The 23,985-nt window shown below is 42.9% G+C and overlaps 1 protein-coding gene across 8 annotated transcripts in view; it reads left to right on the top strand.

Moving 5' to 3' along the window:
* The window catches only part of LOC109400777 (CD151 antigen), a 323,911-nt gene that overhangs the window by 147,144 nt on the left and 152,782 nt on the right, over nt 1-23,985 (top strand). For 6 of the 8 annotated variants that reach the window (XM_029869553.2, XM_029869588.2, XM_062855865.1 and 3 more), the window contains one exon: nt 23,418-23,750. In XM_029869553.2, the coding sequence (XP_029725413.2) occupies nt 23,565-23,750 (186 nt within the window). In that variant the 5' untranslated portion in view covers nt 23,418-23,564. Of the gene's footprint in view, nt 1-10,963; nt 11,534-23,417; nt 23,751-23,985 lie in introns of those variants that run through there. The other 2 variants (XM_029869581.2, XM_029869577.2) reach the window with 2 other exon arrangements.

Here is a 23,985-nt window from a genome sequence, read left to right as displayed (position 1 = left end):
AGAAGAAGAAGAAGAAGAAGAAGAAGAAGAAGAAGAAGAAGAAGAAGAAGAAGAAGAAGAAGAAGAGCGTGGACTTTATTGGTTTAGGGTGTAGAACTTGTAATAATTTGAAAATAACTTACAAGAAAACCTTAGCAATTATAAGCAGATTTTACATCATTTCCAATTTTTCACGTGAGTTTTAAAGTTTTTGTCATCTTGAAGAGGTTTATTTGATTTTAATGTTCAAGATCAGCAATAGTATAATAATTCATGCTCAGGCATAACCTTCAATCGTTGAAACATTTTGAAAAACAATAAAAGCCATAAAACTGTAACCTGTCCATTTTACCCCACCTGTCCACTTTACCCCCACCACCCCTATGATGTATTTTTCAAAAATGGGTCACAACTGATCCCCTTCTGAGCACATGTTTAATTTGAAGGAAAAATAATTCCAGAAGCTTCCTGTTCATTTTCTTTTCAAGTTTTCTTACATTTTTGATGAATATGGTGTATTTGAAATTATAAGATTTCCCTAAATTGTTTAGGATATGCCGTATTTTGAAAATGGGGAGACTTGATCCCCCTTTTAATGGCGTGTAATAAAATAATAATTATCTGACACGATCATTGAATATACTAGAATTCCTAGTAAATAGAAGCTTCCAAATAGAATTTTATTTTTCACATGTATAATGTGTGTGTAATCCTCGAGGGATCAAGTCTCCCCATGTTACTGTTGTATACACTAAGCTACATTGATTGAATATTTATATAACAACCTTATTTGGATAAATACGTTTGATAGTATTTTATTTATACTATGTGCTGTGAAATTTTGACACAATTTGGTTCAATTTTCACAAAGTTATTGAGATTTTTCGGAATCGCCTAAAAGATTTCTGAAGGACTGAAAACAAACCATCAGCCATTAAAAAATAATGCAATACACAATTAAAATAAATTGTAGCCAAAACATTGTCGTCTGTCCATATGTTGTTTCGGAAAAAATATGCTAGAAGAAAACTGTTTTTGATTTCGAGAAAATATGGGGGGAACAAGTCTCCCCAGGGATCAAGTCTCCTCAGTCTCCCCTACGGAGACTCAGACTTCAGAGTTATCATTCTTCAACCTATGGTAGGCAGTGTTGTCATGGTAAATCAGAGCTGGTTACTCATGATTTTCAAATCTCAGCGTCCTCTATACTGGTAAGCAACCCATAGGAATGACTTCAATATTGTATAATTAAGAATTTTCCCGAGAAAACCTCTCCATAAAGAAAAAATCACTATTTTATTGTATACTTTTTTTTCTAGAAGTTCTTTTAGGTATCTTCCGGGGGATGCTTAGGGTTAATTCAGACCTTATTCCAGGAATTATTTTATATTTTTTTTCCAGTGATGCTCCAGAAACTTCTCCAAAGATTCTCTCTAAAATTCCTGCAGAAATTACTCCAGAATTTTTTTAAAAAAATATTAAGAAACCTCTCCATGAATATCTACAGAGGGTTCTCCTGTTTTTCAAAGATTTTTTTTTTAAATTTCATAGAGAAGTTCTCTAAACATTTTTTCCAAGATGCTTTTCGTTTCTGCAAGATTGTCCTTCAGAAATTTTACATCGGGGCTTTTCATATAACTATCCCCGAAGAAATTGTACAAGAAATTCCGGGAGTTTTTCTAAGGGTTCCTTCGGAAATTCCTCCAGAGATGCCAGAAAGTAATTGATGGATTTGAAGAAGAATTCCACAAGTACCAAGTCTGCAATTCATGCAGGAGTTTTGGCAGACATTTTTAAGATATTCCTTCAGAAATTTATTTACCGTTTTTTTTGCAGAAATCCTTACATAAATATCTTAGGCAATTTTTACTCAAAGTTGCTTTACAAAATTCCACAAGAAATGTCTCATGATTTTTCTAGGAATTAAAGAGGTATCATAAGGAGTTTCTTCAGGCAATTTTCCAAGATTTTTTGTCCAGGAATCGCTCCAGAATAATTTCATTAAAGTTAAAACAAGGAAGACGAGATTCTTTCAGACAATCATCATTTTCATTTCGGATTTATCTAGGTGGACAAATATATAAATCGAAAGAAAGAGTAGTTTTTCAATATGCCAAAGAAAATATGTTGATATGTTAAAAAGTATGAGAGTTCTGGAGCACCAAAGTTGAGCAATTTCTATGGCAATTTGACTTTGTTCATTCTCCGTCTGTTACAGGTTTAACATGTTACAAAAAAAAATTATTACATAGCATCAACATATCATGACATTGAAACCCTACAAGTGTACAAGCAAGGGACATTATAAATCAACACACATGTTACAAAAAAAGAAAATTAATTATTACAAAGTATCAACTTATATCGACGCATAGAACCTTACAAATGCACAAACAAGAAACATCACAAATTTACACAGCACAACACAGAACATGAATGTGTCCTGCTATCGAGATGGATAACATCTTCCGATCACAGGACGAGGTTTTATTTTTTGATTTGGGTCCATCAGTCATCCTGGAATTGTGAATTATTTGGCAGTTCACTTTTTAGTTGACAGTCATTACTGCTGCTTCCATAGCTTGATTTTGTCTAGGAAAACTAATCCTAATCGGGCCCCTGAATCAGGTTCTATTACTAGAGCTCAATAACTTGAAGTCCGTGTCAGGGAAAGGTTTGTAACTCTAGTATTTAACCGCTGAACGAAATGCCCTGAGTGTTGGCAATCGAAATAGGAGTGCATTTCATGGGCCTCTATTTTGCCTGAACCCTACAAAGGCGCATTAAAATTCAACATATAACACTAACAACACACGAACATTAAACTTCAAACACAATTTCGGCGGGATTCAGAGGCGTTACAAAAGCGTTACGAAGGAGTTTTCGGGGATTTCGGTGGCTTACAAATGTGTTACATGGGGTCCGAGTGAGCTTAAGGGGAATTTTGAAAGTAGTTTCAGAGCGTTTCCGGTGGGATTAGAGGCGTTACCCAGGCATTTTCGGGGGTTTCGGAGCTTCTCAGGTGCGTTACATGGGTTCCGAGAAGGTTGAAGGGGGATTTTGGAGGCATTTCAAGAAATTTCAGAGGATTTTGAGAGACCCAGAATATCTTTTGAAACGCCCCTGAAATACTCTTTGATTTAAAGGTGTTCTTGGAACCAATGCTGAAAATGTCATTTCGACTTATCTAAATTCGTCCACCTGCAGCTCATTTAAGAAGCTGAACCCACTCTTTTTCAAATATTTAAGGTGTATGCCACATACTACCTTCGAAAAATGCCTATTGATATTAACCATGAATATCAATCAGCATTTTTCAAAAGTAGTCCGTGACATTTACTTTAAATATTCGAAAAAGTGCATTTTTTCGTGACTTTCATGTAGAATTGGTCCAGTCGCACATTCTTTTCATATACCATATTCTCAAATTCAGCTTCTTAAATGAGCTTCAGGTGGTTGAATATGTTGAAATGACATTTTCCGCACTGCTCAGGGGTTCCACCTGATACTACCCTGACCTAAAATATTTCGATACGCCCCTAAAACCTTCCTGCCCTTGAAACCATCATAATCAATTTGCCTCTGAAACCTCTTTGGACGCCTTCAAAAGGGTCCAAAGGCTCCTGAAACGAACCTGAAAACCCCTTGAAATGCACTGAAATGCTGTCAAACGCTCCTAAAACCTCTAGGAACGCCCTTAAATTGTTCCTAAAACACCATGAAACTCTCTTAAATGACTCAGAAATGACACTGAAATTTCTTGAAACGCCCCTCAAACCCTTTGCAACGTCCATTAAATGCTCCTGAGATCCCTTGCATTGCCCTTGAAGCCTCTTTAAACGTCCCTGAAACCCCCTTAATACTATTTAAATGCCCCTGAATTCCCAGTAGTCCCATTGAAACGCCAACAAATCTGGACAGAACGCCCTTAAAAGGCTCCTCAAATTTCATGAAACATCCCCTAAAACTCCCCTGAAGCCTCTTGGAACTTCCTGTTTTGGCCTCTCTGGAAACATTCTGGTAACATAGCCCTAGACCTGTGCGCCGACTATATTTTGCTCGGCGGCGGCGTAAGGGCCTTTTTTGACCGGCGGCGGCAGCGTGACCAAAATATGACCATAATGTCAACATTGGCAAAGTAAAAAAGGTTGTCATTACATTCTACATAGAATTTGTAGTCTGTGGTGACATTAGGGTTCATTCACAAATGTCATAACGCCAAAATTAGCCTTTTCTGGCACCCACCCACCCCTTCGTAACATCTCAGGAATCTCAGAAGGAATTCTAGGAGAACCCAAGAGGAATCCATGAAGAAAATTCTGAACTGATCTCTGCAGGTCCTGTTTTATGAAACCCTGAATGAACTTCTGCATGAACCTCTGGTGGTTCAAGAATATCTCTTAGAGAGATACCTGCAGAAACTTTTGAAGAAATCCTTGATTTAAATTTTCGAGAAATTTCAGAAGGAAATCAAAGAAAAATCTTCGAAGGAATGAGGAGGGTTCCTCAAATGAATTCAAGCAGGAATTCCAAGGGAATTACAACAGGTCTCACCATAGGAATTCCAGGAGGAATCCCTGAAGAAATTCCTGTGGTAATTCCAGCTGTAATCCACAAAGCGATTTCGGCAGGATTCCCCAAGAGAATTCCAGTGGTAATTTCCAAGGGAATCCAGGAAAGAATCACAAAGGATTTCTAGGAGGTATCAACGAAAAATACCCAGAAGGAATCTCTGAAGGAGTTCCAGGAGAAATACCCGAGAAAATTGTAGAAGGAATTATTGAAGGAATTTCAAAAAGAATCCTTGAAAGAATTCCAGAAAAAAATCCCGGAGGAATTCCATGATATTCGAAGAGGGTTCCCCGCAGGAATTCCAAGAGGAAACTCCGAAGGAAATCCAGGAAAAATCTCCTAAGAAATTCCAGGAGGACTTCCCGTAGAAATTGCAGGAGGAATTCTTGAAGGAAGTTCAGAAGGAATCCCTGAAGAAATTCAAGAAAGAATATCCGGAGAAATTCTAGGAAGAATCTTTAGAATAATTCCAAGGAGAATCCCCGAAGTAATTCCAGGAAAAAAACCCTAAGAGGAAGTCCAGAAAGAAGCCTTGAAGGAAGTCCAGAAGGAATATCCGACAGAATTCCAGAAGGATTTCCTGAAGGAATCCCTGGAGAAATCCCCGAAGAAATTATAGGAACCCCTGAATGAATTCTGGAAGAGTCACCGAAAGGTTTGCGGAATAATCGAAAGATTTTCAAGAGGAAACCCCGAAGAAATTCTCCAGGAGGAAGCACTTGAAGTAGGCCTGGAGGAATCCACGATGGCATTTCAGGAAGCAGTCCTGGAGTAATGAAGTTCAGGATGAATCCCTGAAGCAAGTCCAAACGAAATACACGACGTAATTCTAGAAGGATTTCCTGAAGGAATTTCAGGAGAAATCCCCGAAGAAACTAAAGGACAAGTTGCATGAGAAGTTCCTGCAGGAATCCCAGGGGAAACCCCTGAAGAAATTCTAAGAGGAATCTCCGAAGGATTTCCAAGCGGAAACCCCGACGAAATTCTAAGAGGAATCCTCATAGGAAGTCGAGGAGAAATATCCGAAGGAATTCCTGGAGAAATTAACGAAGGAACGCTAGGAGGAATCTTTGAATTAATTCCAGGAGCAAGTCCAGGAGGAATCCCTGAAGGAATTTCACAAGAAATTCCAGAATGAATTCTAGGAGGAATCTCCTAAGGAATTCCTGAAGGAATCCCTAGATGAAATCCAGGAAGAATCCCCGGAGGAAATCCATGAGGAATCCCCGAAGGAGGAATCATTAAAGAAATTCCTGGAGTTGACCACGAAGGGATTTCATAAGGAACAGAACGGAACGACGAAATATCAGGAGGATTCCCCGAAAGAATTATAATTGGAATCCTCAAAGGAATCCCCGAAAGAATTCCAGGTGGAATTCCCAAAGGAATTCTAGGAGAAATCTTTGAAGGAAGTCCTGGGGAACCCCTGAAGGAAGTTCAAGGGGAATCCCGAAGAAATTACAGGAGAAATTCCTGTGGGCATTCCAGGGTTTAATCCCGCAGGAATTCCGGTAGGATTTCCATGAAGAATTCTCGAAGGATTTTCAGCGGAATCTCTCAAAGGGAATCTTTCCGGATAGGGGGAAGGATTTGTAGAAGATATCTCCTAAAGAATTCCTGAAGGAATTCTAGAAGGAAATCCGGGAAGAATTCTTGCAGAAACTCCATGAAAGATCTCTCAAGAATATTTTGGATATATGACTGATTATGATCCTAAGAAAATTATTGAAGGAACTCCTACAGGATTCCCTAAAAGAACTCCTGTAGAAATTCCTGAAAAAATTCAATCCTGAAAAGTCCTGGAAATTTCAATCTCAATCTACAATCTGCAAGAATCCCAGGAGCGATCCCTGGAAGAACTCATGGAAGAATCCCTAAAAGAATTTCTCGAAGTATACTCCAAGGAAATCCTGAGGGAATCTTAGAAGGAACTCTTATGTAGAAATCCTCAAATTCTCCTCGATCTTCTGGAGAGATTGCGGAAGGAACTTACGTAGGAATCTCTGAAAAAACATCTGCAAGAATCTCTGAAACTCCTGGAGGAATCACTGAAGGAACTCCTGGACTAAATTCTGTAAGAACTCCTGTAGGCATTTCTAAAGATACTTCAGAATGAATCCCTGCAGGAACTCATACACATTAGTTTTAAAGACCTGCCGGAGTTTTGGAAGAAACCTCTTATGGAACTCTTGATGGATCTCCAGGAGGCATTTATGAATCCTCCTGTAAGAATCTCCTGAAAAATTTTCATAAGGTATCCTGAAGTAATTCCAAGAGGAATCCACGAAATAATTTTAGGAGGGATTCTTGAAAAAATTCCAGGAGGGATGCCAGAAGGAATTCTTGCAGGATCTCTTGATAAAATTGCAGGAGTAGTTTATCAAAGATCTCCTTGAGCGATCCCTACAGAACGTCAGGAGAAATCCCTTGGTGGGATACTAGAGGAATTTCTGAAGAATTGTTCCTGGAGGAATCTCTGATGAAATTCCTGGATTAGTTCCTAATGAAACTTCTGTAGAAACTTCAATAGGAATCCTTGAAGAAGCTTTCAGACTAATCTCTGAAGAACCTCCTGTGGGAATCCCTGAAGGATCTTCAAGATGAATCTCAAGGAGACATCTCTGATTCCTCTTGAAAGAATTTCTGAAGGAACTCCGTGAGTTTTTTTTTCTGAAGGTACTCCTGTCGAAAACTTCTAAAAAAAAAAACAATCCTGGAGGCATCCGTGAAGATTATTCTGGAAAAAATCCCTGGTGGATCTCCTGGATGCATCACTGAATCTTTCTGAAATAATCTTTCTGGAAAGATGTGAATGATAAATAATGAATGAAATCTAAAGAGAAATGAAGAAAAAAGTTTTAGGAATTTCGTATTTGATTGTACATCCTGAATTTTTCCGAATTTCTTCAGAAATTCTAAATGAGAGTCTTCTGCAGAGTTTGACTAAAACACTAGAAAGAAAGAAAAAATAGACATACCAAAGTTCCAATGACCAGATTGTTGGAGCTTACTGTTTTCAATTTTAATATAAATAACTTTAGTGATTGATTTTTTTAATGATATTCTCTTGATAGTTTTTAAATCATCTTATGGTAATCTGCTAGAGAATGGTGTTAACTAGTGTCTGTAACTGCAAAATTAACCGAATATAAATACCTAATAGAGTCTCTCTTTGATGATGATAAATCAATTATTGCAGTCAAACTTTTATGATAGCGATCGTGAGAATCATTTATATCAACCATGTGTTAACTTAATTTTGATCGTGCACTGATCACTGGCGCGAAAAATGAAAATAGGCGGCGTGACAAACAGCAGCGTATGGCGCGCCGCCGATACCTCGGCGTCGGCGTTAGATGAAAAGTGTCGGCAGCGGCGGCGTGGCGCGGCGGCGCATACGTCTACTTAGCCCCACCGCAAATACCCAGAAGTATCACCTGTTCTCACGAACTAGATTCCCTCATTACAGCCCAAACTTAATTTATGCATCAATTCCTCTCTTTTTATGTCTTTTTTAATTTACGCACATTTTCAACTTATCAAACTCTCCATTCTGTGACATTTCCCGGGTAGAGCCGAAGAACAAACCAAGGACAAAATAATAACATATTTTGTCATCATATCTCATTTTATCATTCTAATGTTATTTATGAAAACACTAAATAACTCACTAAGAACAAAAAATATTATCACTGCAAAATTTGTTATTCCTGAGTTATTATTCAATATCAATAAATAACTGAATAATAACAAAATATGTAATCATCGCAAAATAAGTTCTTCTGAGCATCCTAAGTAAAATCACATCCTATTTGCATATTTTGCAATCGTAACTTGTTTTCGTTCGAACCCTCTAAGAAGCAGAATACAAGATCATAATGGCTTCCAAGCTTTCAGAACCAAATGCGTTCATTAAACTGAAGAAGTAACTTGTTTTGTTATTGATGAGTTATTTAGTATTTATTTTATTTTAAATATAATATTGATGAAGAGCAAATGTTGTTATGGGTTTGTTAGTAAATAAAGCTAAAAAACAAAAAAAAACTAACTTTGTTCCAGAAAAAGCAAAAAATAACTTATTTTGTTATTATAAGATCAAATCAAGGACAAAACATTTCTGAACTTACAATACAGTTTTTTTTCCAATCATGTTAACAAAATTTACAATTATGATGATCTTTTTTTGAAATTGCATATTTTGTTCTTACTTTGTTCTCAATAACTCGATAATAGCTTACCCAGTTATTCTCCATTTTGAAATATTTTCTCCTTGGTTTGTTTTTATAAGGATAAAATGAGTTATTATTGAGTTATTTTCCAGTATGAAGCTAGTACTTATTTTTGTTCTTTTAGCTCTTATTCCAAAAAAACCAATAACAAATTCTGCCATTCAACTATTCATTTTTAATGACGAAATTTGATCATCGTTAGTTATTTTCTTCTACCCGGGTTGTGAAGACGTAGGGTCAAACATGGTTTTCAAACAGCAAAAGTTGTATTAGTTCACTTTGATCTGTGATAAGAATGACGACGCTAACTAGTTGGGGGTTCTCTTCAGAATGATTTTTATTGAATTGATTGTTGGGCTGAGATCCATAGAGAATGCTTTGCGACGACGATCGAATTGTGCGACCGATCAAATTACGCTTACTTGCATATGCATTCATAAACGACGGATGTTTATTTCAACCTATCAAGCAGTTCCAATAAACTTCTACAATGTTGCGTAAGCAACATTGCGGTATTAAAGTGATCATACCACAAGGTTGCTTACTAATATTCCTTCCCTACCCACTGCTCCTATTGGTACTGTAGCATCAGTTAGATAACAAGTTTCCACGTCATTCCAGTCATTTTTTTTTTTTTTGGAAAAGTGCTCCGTGAATTTCCTAATTTGTGTAGTACTGGAAATTTCATAAAAACTTCTACTGAGGGCAAATTAATCAGAATCCCAAGATGGCTGCAACGGCTGACTTTTACAGCTAAGTATTTACGGTTTTAGGGCCTTTATGAGATTAACTTAGATCTTCTAATTTTAGGCTTATTACAAGTGAGCAAGAACAACATAAAAATTGCACTATCATTAGAAGTTTGTTTTTTGAGATTTGTGCATCTGAGCTTATAGTACAGTGCTGAATTCAAAGACGTTTGTCCTTAACCTATTGAAGCCACTTTTTAGGCGCTGCTGTAACCTGCCCTCGACACGTTTGTTATGCTTAGTTTCATCGCTAGGGAAATATACATATATCCTTCTATCGACTGAGAAAAGCTGGCAGTGATATTTTATCGGCGTACAGTCTCTTTTGGAAATCAAAAGCTAGTTTATTTCAATGTCCGACGTTTCGATGTATTTAACACCTTTTTCTAGGATTCTAAAAGTGATAACAAGTATTACATTAATATCACATAGTCAAGGAAACTTACACAAATCTTACAGAAACATTAGCAATTTTGTCAGGAGGCTCTTGTTGAGCAGTGGTCATTGAACATTTAAACATTCGAACAAATACTTTCTGTAAACATTATCAAAACTTGAGAACGTACTCGCATGCAACATTAGTTAGTAAAAATAGGACCGAAACGACAGTTGGATAAATAATTTTTGCGACGAAGAAAAGATAATATTGTAATAAGTGTTAAGAATAAGTGTTTTGTGCCGGTAACTATTATAATTTAGAAGATTGTGACCTTGTATAGATGATTAATGGTTTTGATAATGTTTATAGGAAGTATTTGTTCGAATGTTTAAATGTCCAATGACCACTGATCACTGAATATTTAAATGACCACTGCTCAACAAGAGCCTCGTGACAAAATTGCCAGTGTTTCTGAAAGATTTGTGTAAGTTTCCTTGACTATGCGATATTAATGTAATACTTGTAATCACTTTTGGAATCCTTGAAAAAGGTGTTAAATACATCGAAAAGTCGGACATTGAAACAAATTAGCTTTTGATTTCCAGAAGAGACTGCTACGCCGATAAAATATCAATGCCATATGACCTTCTCGTCCGCAAAGGGTCAAATCCTACAATTTTCTTAGAAAGGGATGTGTAAGAGTTCAACTGTTAGATCTATGTTCTAGGTTAAGAAATTTGGCTTATCAGTCCTTGACTTTCTAGAACGAAAACGTTTATGATTCGTCCCTACGTTTCGGTAACGGTTATCCAAAAGTTCCGAAAGTAAGCAATCTGTTGTTAAACATTGTCTTTTCGGTGAAATCAAACAAATGATTAAACCCTAGCAAATATTTCAACGCCCATAAATCACTTATTCAAGTCAGCCTGAAGGTTAGAGCCCCACAGTTTCTAATTACACGGAACATAAATTCTTCCATTACCCTTTCCCTTCACATTATGCTCGTCGTAATGAAATCGCATTTTCTCGCAAGACAATACATGTCATTCTTTTCTTCCACTCTTTCAGATCGATCTCACTCTGAGGATTCTTCACCCACGCCATAGCATCACCGTCGTCGTAAACTTCACCGACCGGCGGCTCCAGCTCAGTCCAGTTCCCATGATGCGAGCGAAGGAATTCGCTTCGGTCGTGCTAGTCGTCGTCAATGGTCAATGAAAATCGAACTGGATGGCCGAGCCAACGCAACAACGGAAGAGCATACAAAGTCATATCGTTCGCAACGGCGACGCGACGAGAAGAATAAAAGCCATCTCATTCAACGATTGAATTATGCTCCGGCATGCGTCCACCTAATGATCCATCGGAGTCGTCCGAGTCGTCCAGTGCCGCTGCCGCGCCGCCAGCTAACCAATCAATGTAGCCGTGTGTCATTGTTTTGCGTCTTCCCGGACTAGCCCGGCGTTTCCTTAGGGTTCTCGGTCAGGGATGGTGCTGGTGATGTAAGCTCGCGCCTAATTGACCCGAAGTGCGTCTTCCACCACGGTCCACGCGCGCGTAGCCTGTTGGGTTGGATGAAACGAGGAGGATGGAACCAACTGGGTGAATTGCGACCAAGAAGAATTGTGCGCTGGGTTTTGTTTTGAAAAGTTCTCGACTTACTTTAGGGCAGATGCTGAGGGTATGTGACATGGAGACATTCGTTGAGAAATCCTCTTCAGAAATTCGACCTGGAATTCCTTCAGGAATTTCACAAGGAATACCTCTAGAAATTCCACCAGGAATTCCTCTAGGAATTCTACCAGGAATTCCTCCAGGAATCGCTTCAGGAATTCCACGAGGAATCTTTTCAGGAATTCCAACAGAAATTCCTCCAGGAATTCCACGAGGAATCCCACCAGGAATTCCTTAAGGATTCCACCAGGAATTGCTTAGGAATTCCACCAGGAATTCCTTACGAATTTCACCAGAAATTCATCCAGGAATTTCACCAGAAATTTCACCAGAAATCGCTTCAGGAATTCCACCAGGAATCACACCTGTAATTCCACCAAGAATTCCTCCAGGAATTTCGACAGGAATTTCACCTGGAATTCCTCCAGGAATACCTCTAAAAGTTCCTACAGGAATTTCACCAGGAATTCTACCAGAAATTTCACCAACAATTCCACTAGGCATTTCAGCAGGAATTTCACCAGGAATCCCACCAGGAATTCTTCCAGGAACTTCTCCAGGTATTCGATCAGGAATCCAATCATGTATTCCATCCGGAATTTATCTAAGAATTCCACCAGTATTTCCTCTAGGAATTCTACCAGGTATTCCATTAGGAATTCCTCCAGGAATTCCATCAAGAATTCCTCTAGGAATTCCACCAAAATTTCTCAAGGGATTCCACTAGGTTCTCCAGGAATTTCACCAGGACATCTATTAGAAATCATCTGAGAACCTCCAGGAATTCCTCTCGAAATTCCTATGGAAATTCCTCTGGGAATTCCTCCGAGAATTCTTCTGGGCCTTCCTCCTAGGCTTCCTCTGGAAATTCCTCTTGGCATTATTCTGGGAAATCTTCTTGCAATTTATCCGGGACATCTTCCGGGAATTCCTCCGGAAATCCTCCGGGAATTCCTCCCGAAGTTTCTCTGGAAATTCCTCCTGGAAACCTCTGGGAATTCATCCTGGATTTCCTCTTGGCATTCCTCCTGGAATTCATCTTGAAATTCCTCCTGGAAATCTTCGTGGAAATCTTCCTGGAATTCATCCTGGAACACCTCGTGAATTTCTCGGGGAATTCTTTCAAGAATCCCTCTGGGAATTCTTCCAAGAATGCCTCTGGTAATTCCTGATGGAATTTCTCTGGCAATTCCACCTGGAATTGCTCTGGATATTCCTCCTGGAATTCTTCTGAAAATTCTTCCTGGAATATCTCCAGGAGTTCATATAGGAATTCCACTGGACATTTTTCTTGGATTTTCTCTGGCAATTCCTCCTGGATATCCTCTGGGAATTTCTCCTGGAATTCCTCTGGCAATTCCTCTGGGAATTCCTCTGGGAATTCTACCTGGAATTCCTCTGGCAATTCCTCCTAGAATTCCTCTGGGAATTCATCCTGAAATTCCTTTGGGAATTCCTTCTGAAATTCCTCCTGGAATTCCTCCTTTAATTCCTTAATAAATTCCGCTGAGAATTCCTCCTGGAATTCCTCTGAGAGTTCCTCCTGGAATTCCTCCTGGAAATTCTCCTGGAATTCCTCCAGGAATTCCTCCTGGAATTCCTCTGGGAATTCCTCGTGGATTTCCTCGTGGATTGCCTCTGGGAATTCCTCCTGGAATTTCTCCAGGAATTCCTTCTGGAATCCCTCTGGGAATTTCTTCTGGAATCCCTCTGGAAATTCCTCATGGATCTCCTCTGGGAATTCCTCCAGGAATTCCTCTGGGAATTCCTCCATTAATTCCTCTGGGAATTCCTCCTGAAATTCCTTCTGGAATTCCTCCTGAAATTCCTTCTGGAATTCCTCTGGGAATTCCTCGTGGAATTCCTCTGGGAATTCCTCGTGGAATTCCTCGTGGAATTCCTCTGAAATTCCTCTGGGAATTTCTCTGGTGATTCCTCGTGGAATTCCTCTGGGAATTCCTCGTGGAATTACTCTGGGAATTCCTCGTGGAATTGCTCTGGGAATTCCTCCTGGTATTCCTCCTGGAATTCCTCCTGGAATTCCTCCAGGAATTCTTCTTGGAATTCCTCCAGGAATTCCTTCTGGAATTCCTCCTGGAATTGCTCCTGGAATTCCTCCTAGAATTCCTCCTAGAATTCCTCTGGGAATTCCTCCTGGTATTCCTCTGGGAATTCCTCGTGGAATTGCTCTGGGAATTCCTCGTGGAATTGCTCTGGGAAATCCTCCTGGAATTCCTCCTGGAATTCCTCCTGGAATTCCTCCTGGAATTCTACCTGGAATTCCTCCTGGAGTTCCTCCTGGAATTCCCCTGGGAATTTCTCCTGGATATCCTCAGGAAATTCCTCTGGGAATTCCTCTGGGAATTCCTTTGGGAATCCCTCTAGGAATTCCTCTGGGAATTCCTCTTGGAATTCCTTCTGGAATTCCTCCTGGAATTGCTCCTGGAATTTCTCTGGGAATTCCTCCTGGAATTCCTCCTAGAATTCCTCCTAGAATTCCTCTGGGAATTCCTCCTGGAATTCCTCCTGGAATTCCTCTGGGAATTCCTCGTGGATTTCCTCTGAGAATTCCTCGTGGATTTCCTCTGGGAATTCCACCAGGAATTTCTCTAGGAATTCCTTCTGGAATTCCTCTGGGAATTCCTCTTAGAATTCCTCTGGGAATTCCTCCTGGAATTCCTCCTGGAATTCCTCTGGGAAATTTCTTCTGGAATTCCTTCCTCCTGGAATTCCTCCTGGAATTCCTCCTGGAATTCCTCCTGGAATTCCTCCTGGAATTCCTCCTGGAATTCCTCCTGGAATTCCTCCTGGAATTCCTCCTGGAATTCCTACTGGAATTCCTCCTGGAATTCCTACTGGAATTCCTCCTGGAATTCCTCCTGGAATTCCTCCTGGAATTCGTCCTGGAATTCCTCCTGGAATTCCTCCTGGAATTCCTCCTGGAATTCCTCCTGGAATTTCTTCCTGGAATTCCTCCTGGAATTCCTCCTGGAATTCCTCCTGGAATTCCTCCTGGAATTCCTCCTGGAATTCCTCCTGGAATTCCTCCTGGAATTCCTCCTGGAATTCCTCCTGGAATTCCTCCTGGAATTCCTCCTGGAATTCCTCCTGGAATTCCTCCTGGAATTCCTCCTGGAATTCCTCCTGGAATTCCTCCTGGAATTCCTCCTGGAATTCCTCCTGGAATTCCTCCTGGAATTCCTCCTGGAATTCCTCCTGGAATTCCTCCTGGAATTCCTCCTGGAATTCCTCCTGGAATTCCTCCTGGAATTCCTCCTGGAATTCCTCCTGGAATTCCTCCTGGAATTCCTCCTGGAATTCCTCCTGGAATTCCTCCTAGAATTCCTCCTGGAATTCCTCCTGGAATTCCTCCTGGAATTCCTCCTGGAATTCCTCCTGGAATTCCTCCTGGAATTCCTCCTGGAATTCCTCCTGGAATTCCTCCTGGAATTCCTCCTGGAATTCCTCCTGGAATTCCTCCTGGAATTCCTCCTGGAATTCCTCCTGGAATTCCTCCTGGAATTCCTCCTGGAATTCCTCCTGAAATTCCTCTTGGAATTCCTCCTGGAATTCCTCCTGGAATTCCTCCTGGAATTCCTCTGGAAATTCCTCTGGGAATTCCTTTGGGAATCCCTCTAGGAATTCCTCTGGGAATTCCTCTTGGAATTCCTTCTGGAATTCCTCCTGGAATTGCTCCTGGAATTTCTATGGGAATTCCTCCTGGAATTTCTATGGGAATTCCTCCTGGAATTTCTATGGGAATTCCTCCTGGAATTTCTATGGGAATTCCTCCTGGAATTCCTCCTGGAATTCCTCCTACAATTCCTCCTAGAATTCCTCTGGGAATTCCTCCTGGAATTCCTCTGGAAATTCCTCCTGGAATTCCTCTGGGAATTCCTCCTGGAATTCCTCTGGGAATTCCTCCTGGAATTCCTACTGGAATTCCTCCTGGAATTCCTCCTGGAATTTCTTCCTGGAATTCCTCCTGGAATTCCTCCTGGAATTCCTCCTGGAATTCCTCCTGGAATTCCTCCTGGAATTCCTCCTGGAATTCCTCCTGGAATTCCTCCTGGAATTCCTCCTGGAATTCCTCCTGGAATTCCTCCTGGAATTCCTCCTGGAATTCCTCCTGGAATTCCTCCTGGAATTCTCCTGGAATTCCTCCTGGAATTCCTCCTGGAATTCCTCCTGGAATTCCTCCTGGAATTCCTCCTGGAATTCCTCCTGGAATTCCTCCTGGAATTCCTCCTGGAATTCCTCCTGGAATTCCTCCTGGAATTCCTCCTGGAATTCCTCCTGGAATTCCTCCTGGAATTCCTCCTGGAATTCCTCCTGGAATTCCTCCTGGAATTCCTCCTGGAATTCCTTCTGGAATTCCTCCTGGAATTCCTCCTGGAATTCCTCCTGGAATTCGTTCTGGAATTCCTCCTGGAATTCGTTCTGGAATTCCTCCAGGAATTCCTTCTGGAATTCCTCCAGGAATTCCTTCTGGAATTCCTCCTGGAATTGCTCCTGGAATTTCTATGGGAATTCCTCCTGGAATTTCTATGGGAATTCCTCCTGGAATTTCTATGGGAATTCCTCCTGGAATTCCTCCTACAATTCCTCCTAGAATTCCTCTGGGATTTCCTCGTGGATTTCCTCTGAGAATTCCTCGTGGATTTCCTCTGGGAATTCCACCAGGAATTTCTCTAGGAATTCCTTCTGGAATTCTTCTGGGAATTCCTCTTAGTATTCCTCTGGGAATTCCTCCTGGAATTCCTCCTGGAATTCCTCTGGGAAATTTCTTCTGGAATTCCTTCCTCCTGGAATTCCTCCTGGAATTCCTCCTGGAATTCCTCCTGGAATTCCTCCTGGAATTCCTCCTGGAATTCCTCCTGGAATTCCTCCTGGAATTCCTCCTGGAATTCCTCCTGGAATTCCTCCTGGAATTCCTCCTGGAATTCCTCCTGGAATTCCTCCTGGAATTCCTCCTGGAATTCCTACTGGAATTCCTCCTGGAATTCCTACTGGAATTCCTCCTGGAATTCCTCCTGGAATTCCTCCTGGAATTCCTCCTGGAATTCCTCCTGGAATTCCTCCTGGAATTCCTCCTGGAATTTCTTCCTGGAATTCCTCCTGGAATTCCTCCTGGAATTCCTCCTGGAATTCCTCCTGGAATTCCTCCTGAAATTCCTCCTGGAATTCCTCCTGGAATTCCTCCTGGAATTCCTCCTGGAATTCCTCCTGGAATTCCTCCTGGAATTCCTCCTGGAATTCCTCCTGGAATTCCTCCTGGAATTCCTCCTGGAATTCCTCCTGGAATTCCTCCTGGAATTCCTCCTGGAATTCCTCCTGGAATTCCTCCTGGAATTCCTCCTGGAATTCCTCCTGGAATTCCTCCTGGAATTCCTCCTGGAATTCCTCCTGGAATTCCTCCTGGAATTCCTCCTGGAATTCCTCCTGGAATTCCTCCTGGAATTCCTCCTGGAATTCCTCCTGGAATTCCTCCTGGAATTCCTCCTGGAATTCCTCCTGGAATTCCTCCTGGAATTCCTCCTGGAATTCCTCCTGGAATTCCTCCTGGAATTCCTCCTGGAATTCCTCCTGGAATTCCTCCTGGAATTCCTCCTGGAATTCCTCCTGGAATTCCTCCTGGAATTCCTCCTGGAATTCCTCCTGGAATTCCTCCTGGAATTCCTCCTGGAATTCCTCCTGGAATTCCTCCTGGAATTCCTCCTGGAATTCCTCCTGGAATTCCTCCTGGAATTCCTCCTGAAATTCCTCCTGGAATTCCTCCTGGAATTCCTCCTGGAATTCCTCCTGGAATTCCTCTGGGAATTCCTCTGGGAATTCCTTTGGGAATCCCTCTAGGAATTCCTCTGGGAATTCCTCTTGGAATTCCTTCTGGAATTCCTCCTGGAATTGCTCCTGGAATTTCTATGGGAATTCCTCCTGGAATTTCTATGGGAATTCCTCCTGGAATTTCTATGGGAATTCCTCCTGGAATTTCTATGGGAATTCCTCCTGGAATTCCTCCTACAATTCCTCCTAGAATTCCTCTGGGAATTCCTCCTGGAATTCCTCTGGAAATTCCTCCTGGAATTCCTCTGGGAATTCCTCCTGGAATTCCTCTGGGAATTCCTCCTGGAATTCCTCCTGGAATTTCTTCCTGGAATTCCTCCTGGAATTCCTCCTGGAATTCCTCCTGGAATTCCTCCTGGAATTCCTCCTGGAATTCCTCCTGGAATTCCTCCTGGGATTCCTCCTGGAATTCCTCCTGGAATTCCTCCTGGAATTCCTCCTGGAATTCCTCCTGGAATTCCTCCTGGAATTCCTCCTGGAATTCCTCCTGGAATTCCTCCTGGAATTCCTCCTGGAATTCCTCCTGGAATTCCTCCTGGAATTCCTCCTGGAATTCCTCCTGGAATTCCTCCTGGAATTCCTCCTGGAATTCCTCCTGGAATTCCTCCTGGAATTCCTCCTGGAATTCCTCCTGGAATTCCTCCTGGAATTCCTCCTGGAATTCCTCCTGGAATTCCTCCTGGAATTCCTCCTGGAATTCCTCCTGGAATTCCTCCTGGAATTCCTCCTGGAATTCCTCCTGGAATTCCTCCTGGAATTCCTCCTGGAATTCCTCCTGGAATTCTCCTGGAATTCCTCCTGGAATTCCTCCTGGAATTCCTCCTGGAATTCCTCCTGGAATTCCTCCTGGAATTCCTCCTGGAATTCCTCCTGGAATTCCTCCTGGAATTCCTCCTGGAATTCCTCCTGGAATTCCTCCTGGAATTCCTCCTGGAATTCCTCCTGGAATTCCTCCTGGAATTCCTCCTGGAATTCCTCCTGGAATTCCTCTGGGAAATTTCTTCTGGAATTCCTTCCTCCTGGAATTCCTCCTGGAATTCCTCCTGGAATTCCTCCTGGAATTCCTCCTGGAATTCCTCCTGGAATTCCTCCTGGAATTCCTCCTGGAATTCCTCCTGGAATTCCTCCTGGAATTCCTCCTGGAATTCCTACTGGAATTCCTCCTGGAATTCCTCCTGGAATTCCTCCTGGAATTCCTCCTGGAATTCCTCCTGGAATTCCTCCTGGAATTCCTCCTGGAATTCCTCCTGGAATTCCTCCTGGAATTCCTCCTGGAATTTCTTCCTGGAATTCCTCCTGGAATTCCTCCTGGAATTCCTCCTGGAATTCCTCCTGGAATTCCTCCTGGAATTCCTCCTGAAATTCCTCCTGGAATTCCTCCTGGAATTCCTCCTGGAATTCCTCCTGGAATTCCTCCTGGAATTCCTCCTGGAATTCCTCCTGGAATTCCTCCTGGAATTCCTCCTGGAATTCCTCCTGGAATTCCTCCTGGAATTCCTCCTGGAATTCCTCCTGGAATTCCTCCTGGAATTCCTCCTGGAATTCCTCCTGGAATTCCTCCTGGAATTCCTCCTGGAATTCCTCCTGGAATTCCTCCTGGAATTCCTCCTGGAATTCCTCCTGGAATTCCTCCTGGAATTCCTCCTGGAATTCCTCCTGGAATTCCTCCTGGAATTCCTCCTGGAATTCCTCCTGGAATTCCTCCTGGAATTCCTCCTGGAATTCCTCCTGGAATTCCTCCTGGAATTCCTCCTGGAATTCCTCCTGGAATTCCTCCTGGAATTCCTCCTGGAATTCCTCCTGGAATTCCTCCTGGAATTCCTCCTGGAATTCCTCCTGGAATTCCTCCTGAAATTCCTCCTGGAATTCCTCCTGGAATTCCTCCTGGAATTCCTCCTGGAATTCCTCTGGGAATTCCTTTGGGAATCCCTCTAGGAATTCCTCTGGGAATTCCTCTTGGAATTCCTTCTGGAATTCCTCCTGGAATTGCTCCTGGAATTTCTATGGGAATTCCTCCTGGAATTTCTATGGGAATTCCTCCTGGAATTTCTATGGGAATTCCTCCTGGAATTTCTATGGGAATTCCTCCTGGAATTCCTCCTACAATTCCTCCTAGAATTCCTCTGGGAATTCCTCCTGGAATTCCTCTGGAAATTCCTCCTGGAATTCCTCTGGGAATTCCTCCTGGAATTCCTCTGGGAATTCCTCCTGGAATTCCTCCTGGAATTCCTCCTGGAATTCCTCCTGGAATTTCTTCCTGGAATTCCTCCTGGAATTCCTCCTGGAATTCCTCCTGGAATTCCTCCTGGAATTCCTCCTGGAATTCCTCCTGGGATTCCTCCTGGAATTCCTCCTGGAATTCCTCCTGGAATTCCTCCTGGAATTCCTCCTGGAATTCCTCCTGGAATTCCTCCTGGAATTCCTCCTGGAATTCCTCCTGGAATTCCTCCTGGAATTCCTCCTGGAATTCCTCCTGGAATTCCTCCTGGAATTCCTCCTGGAATTCCTCCTGGAATTCCTCCTGGAATTCCTCCTGGAATTCCTCCTGGAATTCCTCCTGGAATTCCTCCTGGAATTCCTCCTGGAATTCCTCCTGGAATTCCTCCTGGAATTCCTCCTGGAATTCCTCCTGGAATTCCTCCTGGAATTCCTCCTGGAATTCCTCCTGGAATTCCTCCTGGAATTCCTCCTGGAATTCCTCCTGGAATTCCTCCTGGAATTCCTCCTGGAATTCCTCCTGGAATTCTCCTGGAATTCTCCTGGAATTCCTCCTGGAATTCTCCTGGAATTCTCCTGGAATTCCTCCTGGAATTCCTCCTGGAATTCCTCCTGGAATTCCTCCTGGAATTCCTCCTGGAATTCCTCCTGGAATTCCTCCTGGAATTCCTCCTGGAATTCCTCCTGGAATTCCTCCTGGAATTCCTCCTGGAATTCCTCCTGGAATTCTTCCTGGAATTCCTCCTGGAATTCCTCCTGGAATTCCTTCTGGAATTCCTCCTGGAATTCCTCCTGGAATTCCTCCTGGAATTCCTCCTGGAATTCCTCCTGGAATTCCTCCTGGAATTCCTCCTGGAATTCCTCCTGAAATTCCTCCTGAAATTCCTCCTGGAATTCCTCCTGGAATTCCTCCTGGAATTCCTCCTGGAATTCCTCTGGGAATTCCTCTAGGAATTCCTCTAGGAATTCCTCTAGGAATTCCTCTAGGAATTCCTCTAGGAATTCCTCTAGGAATTCCTCAAGGAATTCCTCTAGGAATTCCTCTAGGAATTCCTCTAGGAATTCCTCTGGGAATTCCTCCTGGAATTCCTTCTGGAATTCCTCCTGGAATTGCTCCTGGAATTCCTCCTAGAATTTCTCCTAGAATTCCTCTGGGAATTCCTCCTGGAATTCCTCTGGGAATTCCTCGTAGAATTGCTCTGGGAATTCCTCGTGGAATTGCTCTGGGAATTCCTCCTGGAATTCCTCCTGGAATTCCTCCTGGAATTCCTCCTGGAATTCCTCCTGGAATTCCTCCTGGAATTCCTCCTGGAATTCCTCCTGGAATTCCTCCTGGAATTCTTCCTGGAATTCCTCCTGGAGTTCCTCCTGGAATTCCCCTGGGAATGTCTCCTGGATTTCCTCTGGAAATTCCTCTGGGAATTCCTCTGGGAATTCCTTTGGGAATCCCTCTAGGAATTCCTCTGGGAATTCCTCTTGGAATTCCTTCTGTAATTCCTCCTGGAATTGCTCCTGGAATTTCTATGGGAATTCCTCCTGGAATTTCTATGGGAATTCCTCCTGGAATTTCTATGGGAATTCCTCCTGGAATTCCTCCTACAATTCCTCCTAGAATTCCTCTGGGAATTCCTCCTGGAATTCCTCTGGGAATTCCTCCTGGAATTCCTCTGGGAATTCCTCCTGGAATTCCTCTGGGAATTCCTCCTGGAATTCCTCTGGGAATTCCTCCTGGAATTCCTCTGAGAGTTCCTCCTGGAATTCCTCTGGGAATTCCTCGTGGAATTCCTCTGAGAATTCCTCGTGGATTTCCTCTGGGAATTCCTCGTGGATTTCCTCTGAGAATTCCTCGTGGATTTCCTCTGCGAATTCCTCCTGGAATTCCTCTTGGAATTCCTCCTTGAATTACTCTGGGAATTCCTCCTGGAATTCCTCTGGGAACTCCTCATGGAATTCCTCGGGGAAGTTCTGCTGGGATTCCTCTGCGAATTCCTCCTGGAATTCCTCCTGGAATTCTACCTGGAATTCCTCCTGGAGTTCCTCCTGGAATTCCCCTGGGAATGTCTCCTGGATTTCCTCTGGAAATTCCTCTGGGAATTCCTCTGGGAATTCCTTTGGGAATCCCTCTAGGAATTCCTCTGGGAATTCCTCTTGGAATTCCTTCTGGAATTCCTCCTGGAATTGCTCCTGGAATTTCTATGGGAATTCCTCCTGGAATTTCTATGGGAATTCCTCCTGGAATTCCTCCTAGAATTCCTCCTAGAATTCCTCCTAGAATTCCTCTGGGAATTCCTCCTGGAATTCCTCTGGGAATTCCTCCTGGAATTCCTCCTGGAATTCCTCTGGGAATTCCTCCTGGAATTCCTCTGGGAATTCCTCCTGGAATTCCTCTGGGAATTCCTCCTGGGATTCCTCTGAGAATTACTCCTGGAATTCCTCTGGGAATTCCTCCTGGAATTCCTCTGAGAATTCCTCGTGGATTTCCTCTGGGAATTCCTCGTGGATTTTCTCTGAGAATTCCTCGTGGATTTCCTCTGCGAATTCCTCCTGGAATCCCTCCTGGAATTCCTCCTGGAATTCCTCCTGGAATTCCTCCTGGAATTCCTCCTGGAAGTCCTCCTGGAATTCCTCCTGGAATTCCTCCTGGAAGTCCTCCTGGAATTCCTCCTGGAATTCCTTCTGGTATTCCTACTGGAATTCCTCCTGGAATTCCTCCTGGAATTCCTCCTGGAATTCCTCCTGGAATTCCTCCTGGAATTCCTCCTGGAATTCCTCCTGGAATTCCTCCTGGAATTCCTCCTGGAATTCCTCCTGGAATTCCTCCTGGAATTCCTCCTGGAATTCCTCCTGGAATTCCTCCTGGAATTCCTCCTGGAATTCCTCCTGGAATTCCTCCTGGAATTCCTCCTGGAATTCGTTCTGGAATTCCTCCAGGAATTCCTTCTGGAATTCCTCCAGGAATTCCTTCTGGAATTCCTCCAGGAATTTCTTCTGGAATTCCTCCAGGAATTCCTTCTGGAATCCCTCCAGGAATTCCTTCTGGAATTCCTCCAGGAATTTCCTCAACAAATTTCTCCTTGAAGTTTTCCAGGGATTCCTCTGAGAAGTTCTCCATGGATTCCATCGAGAAGTCCTCGATGGATTCCTTCGGGAAGTCCTCGATGGATTCCTTCGGGAAGTCCTCCAGGGATTCCTCCGGGAAGTTATCTGGGGATGTCTCCGAGAAGTCCTCCAGCGATTCCTCCGGGAAGTCTTCCAGGGGTTCCTCCAGGGATTCCTCCGCGGAAATTCCTCCAGGGATCCCTCCGTAGGAAGTCCCCGAGGGATTCCTCCGCGGGAAGTCCTCCGGAGATTCCTCCGGAAAGTCCTCCAGGGATTCCTCCAGGGATTCCTCTAGGGATTCCTCTAGGGATTCTTCTAGGGATTCCTCCAGGGATTCCTCCGCGGAAAGTACTCCAAGGGATTCCTTCACGAGAAGTCCTCCAGGGATTCCTTGAGGAGATTTCCCAAAACTGAAATCATCATGGACAACTCACGACATATCGCATACCTTCAACACGTTCCATACTCTCATCAACAAATGCCCCGAAGCAGCCAAACAAAGAACCATGAATCTTGTTGGGACCCATCCAAACAGTGAACTGTATGCCAGCCAGGCTCCGGCTCTCGAAACAGCAGCTTTATGCGCCGGAAAATTGGGATTTCTCCTCATGGCAAATAGTGTCGTCCCTTGTGTGCAGAGCGTGTAGTGTTCAATTTTAAAATTTATTCTTCAAGGAAAACGCAGAAAATACGATTGTGCCCGTGTGGAGCAGCCCGCCAGTTGTGATTCCGTACCATAAATAAGATCCTGCAGTGAGTGAGTGAGTGGAGTTTTTTTTTTCTCTCAAGTGGAAAGTTTTCCAACCCGAGTCCCAGTGCAAAATGGCCAAGAAGAAAAAGAACCAGCAACAGCTCCCGATGGTGGTTCCGACAACGAGCACCAGTAGTAGCCACCACCATCAGCAGAACGGCGGCGCCCACAAGAAGCTGCACAAAACTCGTGACTCGGACTGCTGCAGCATCAATTTCGTTAAATACGTGCTTCATATATTCAATATCATCTTTTTCGTAAGTACCTACCTTGGCTGTTAATTTTTAATTAAGTTTATCGGATAGAATCATAACTTTACGTCGACGACGACGATGGCCGGCCGTTTCGAGCCGGCTCATTCGAGGGACGGGAAATTGAATTCCAATGTCCGGGGTCATAAATGGAGAAACCCTATCGGCCGGCGTAGCGTACGCTGCAAATAGACTCCAATCGAACCGAAGAGAATGGCTTTGTTTGTCGCATGCTGGGTCA

This window comes from Aedes albopictus, chromosome 3 (assembly GCF_035046485.1).
Source record: "Aedes albopictus strain Foshan chromosome 3, AalbF5, whole genome shotgun sequence".
Taxonomy (NCBI): Eukaryota; Metazoa; Arthropoda; class Insecta; order Diptera; family Culicidae; genus Aedes; species Aedes albopictus.
The sequence above is the reverse complement of the archived record's forward strand: the minus strand, read 5'-3'. Positions and strand labels throughout refer to the sequence as shown.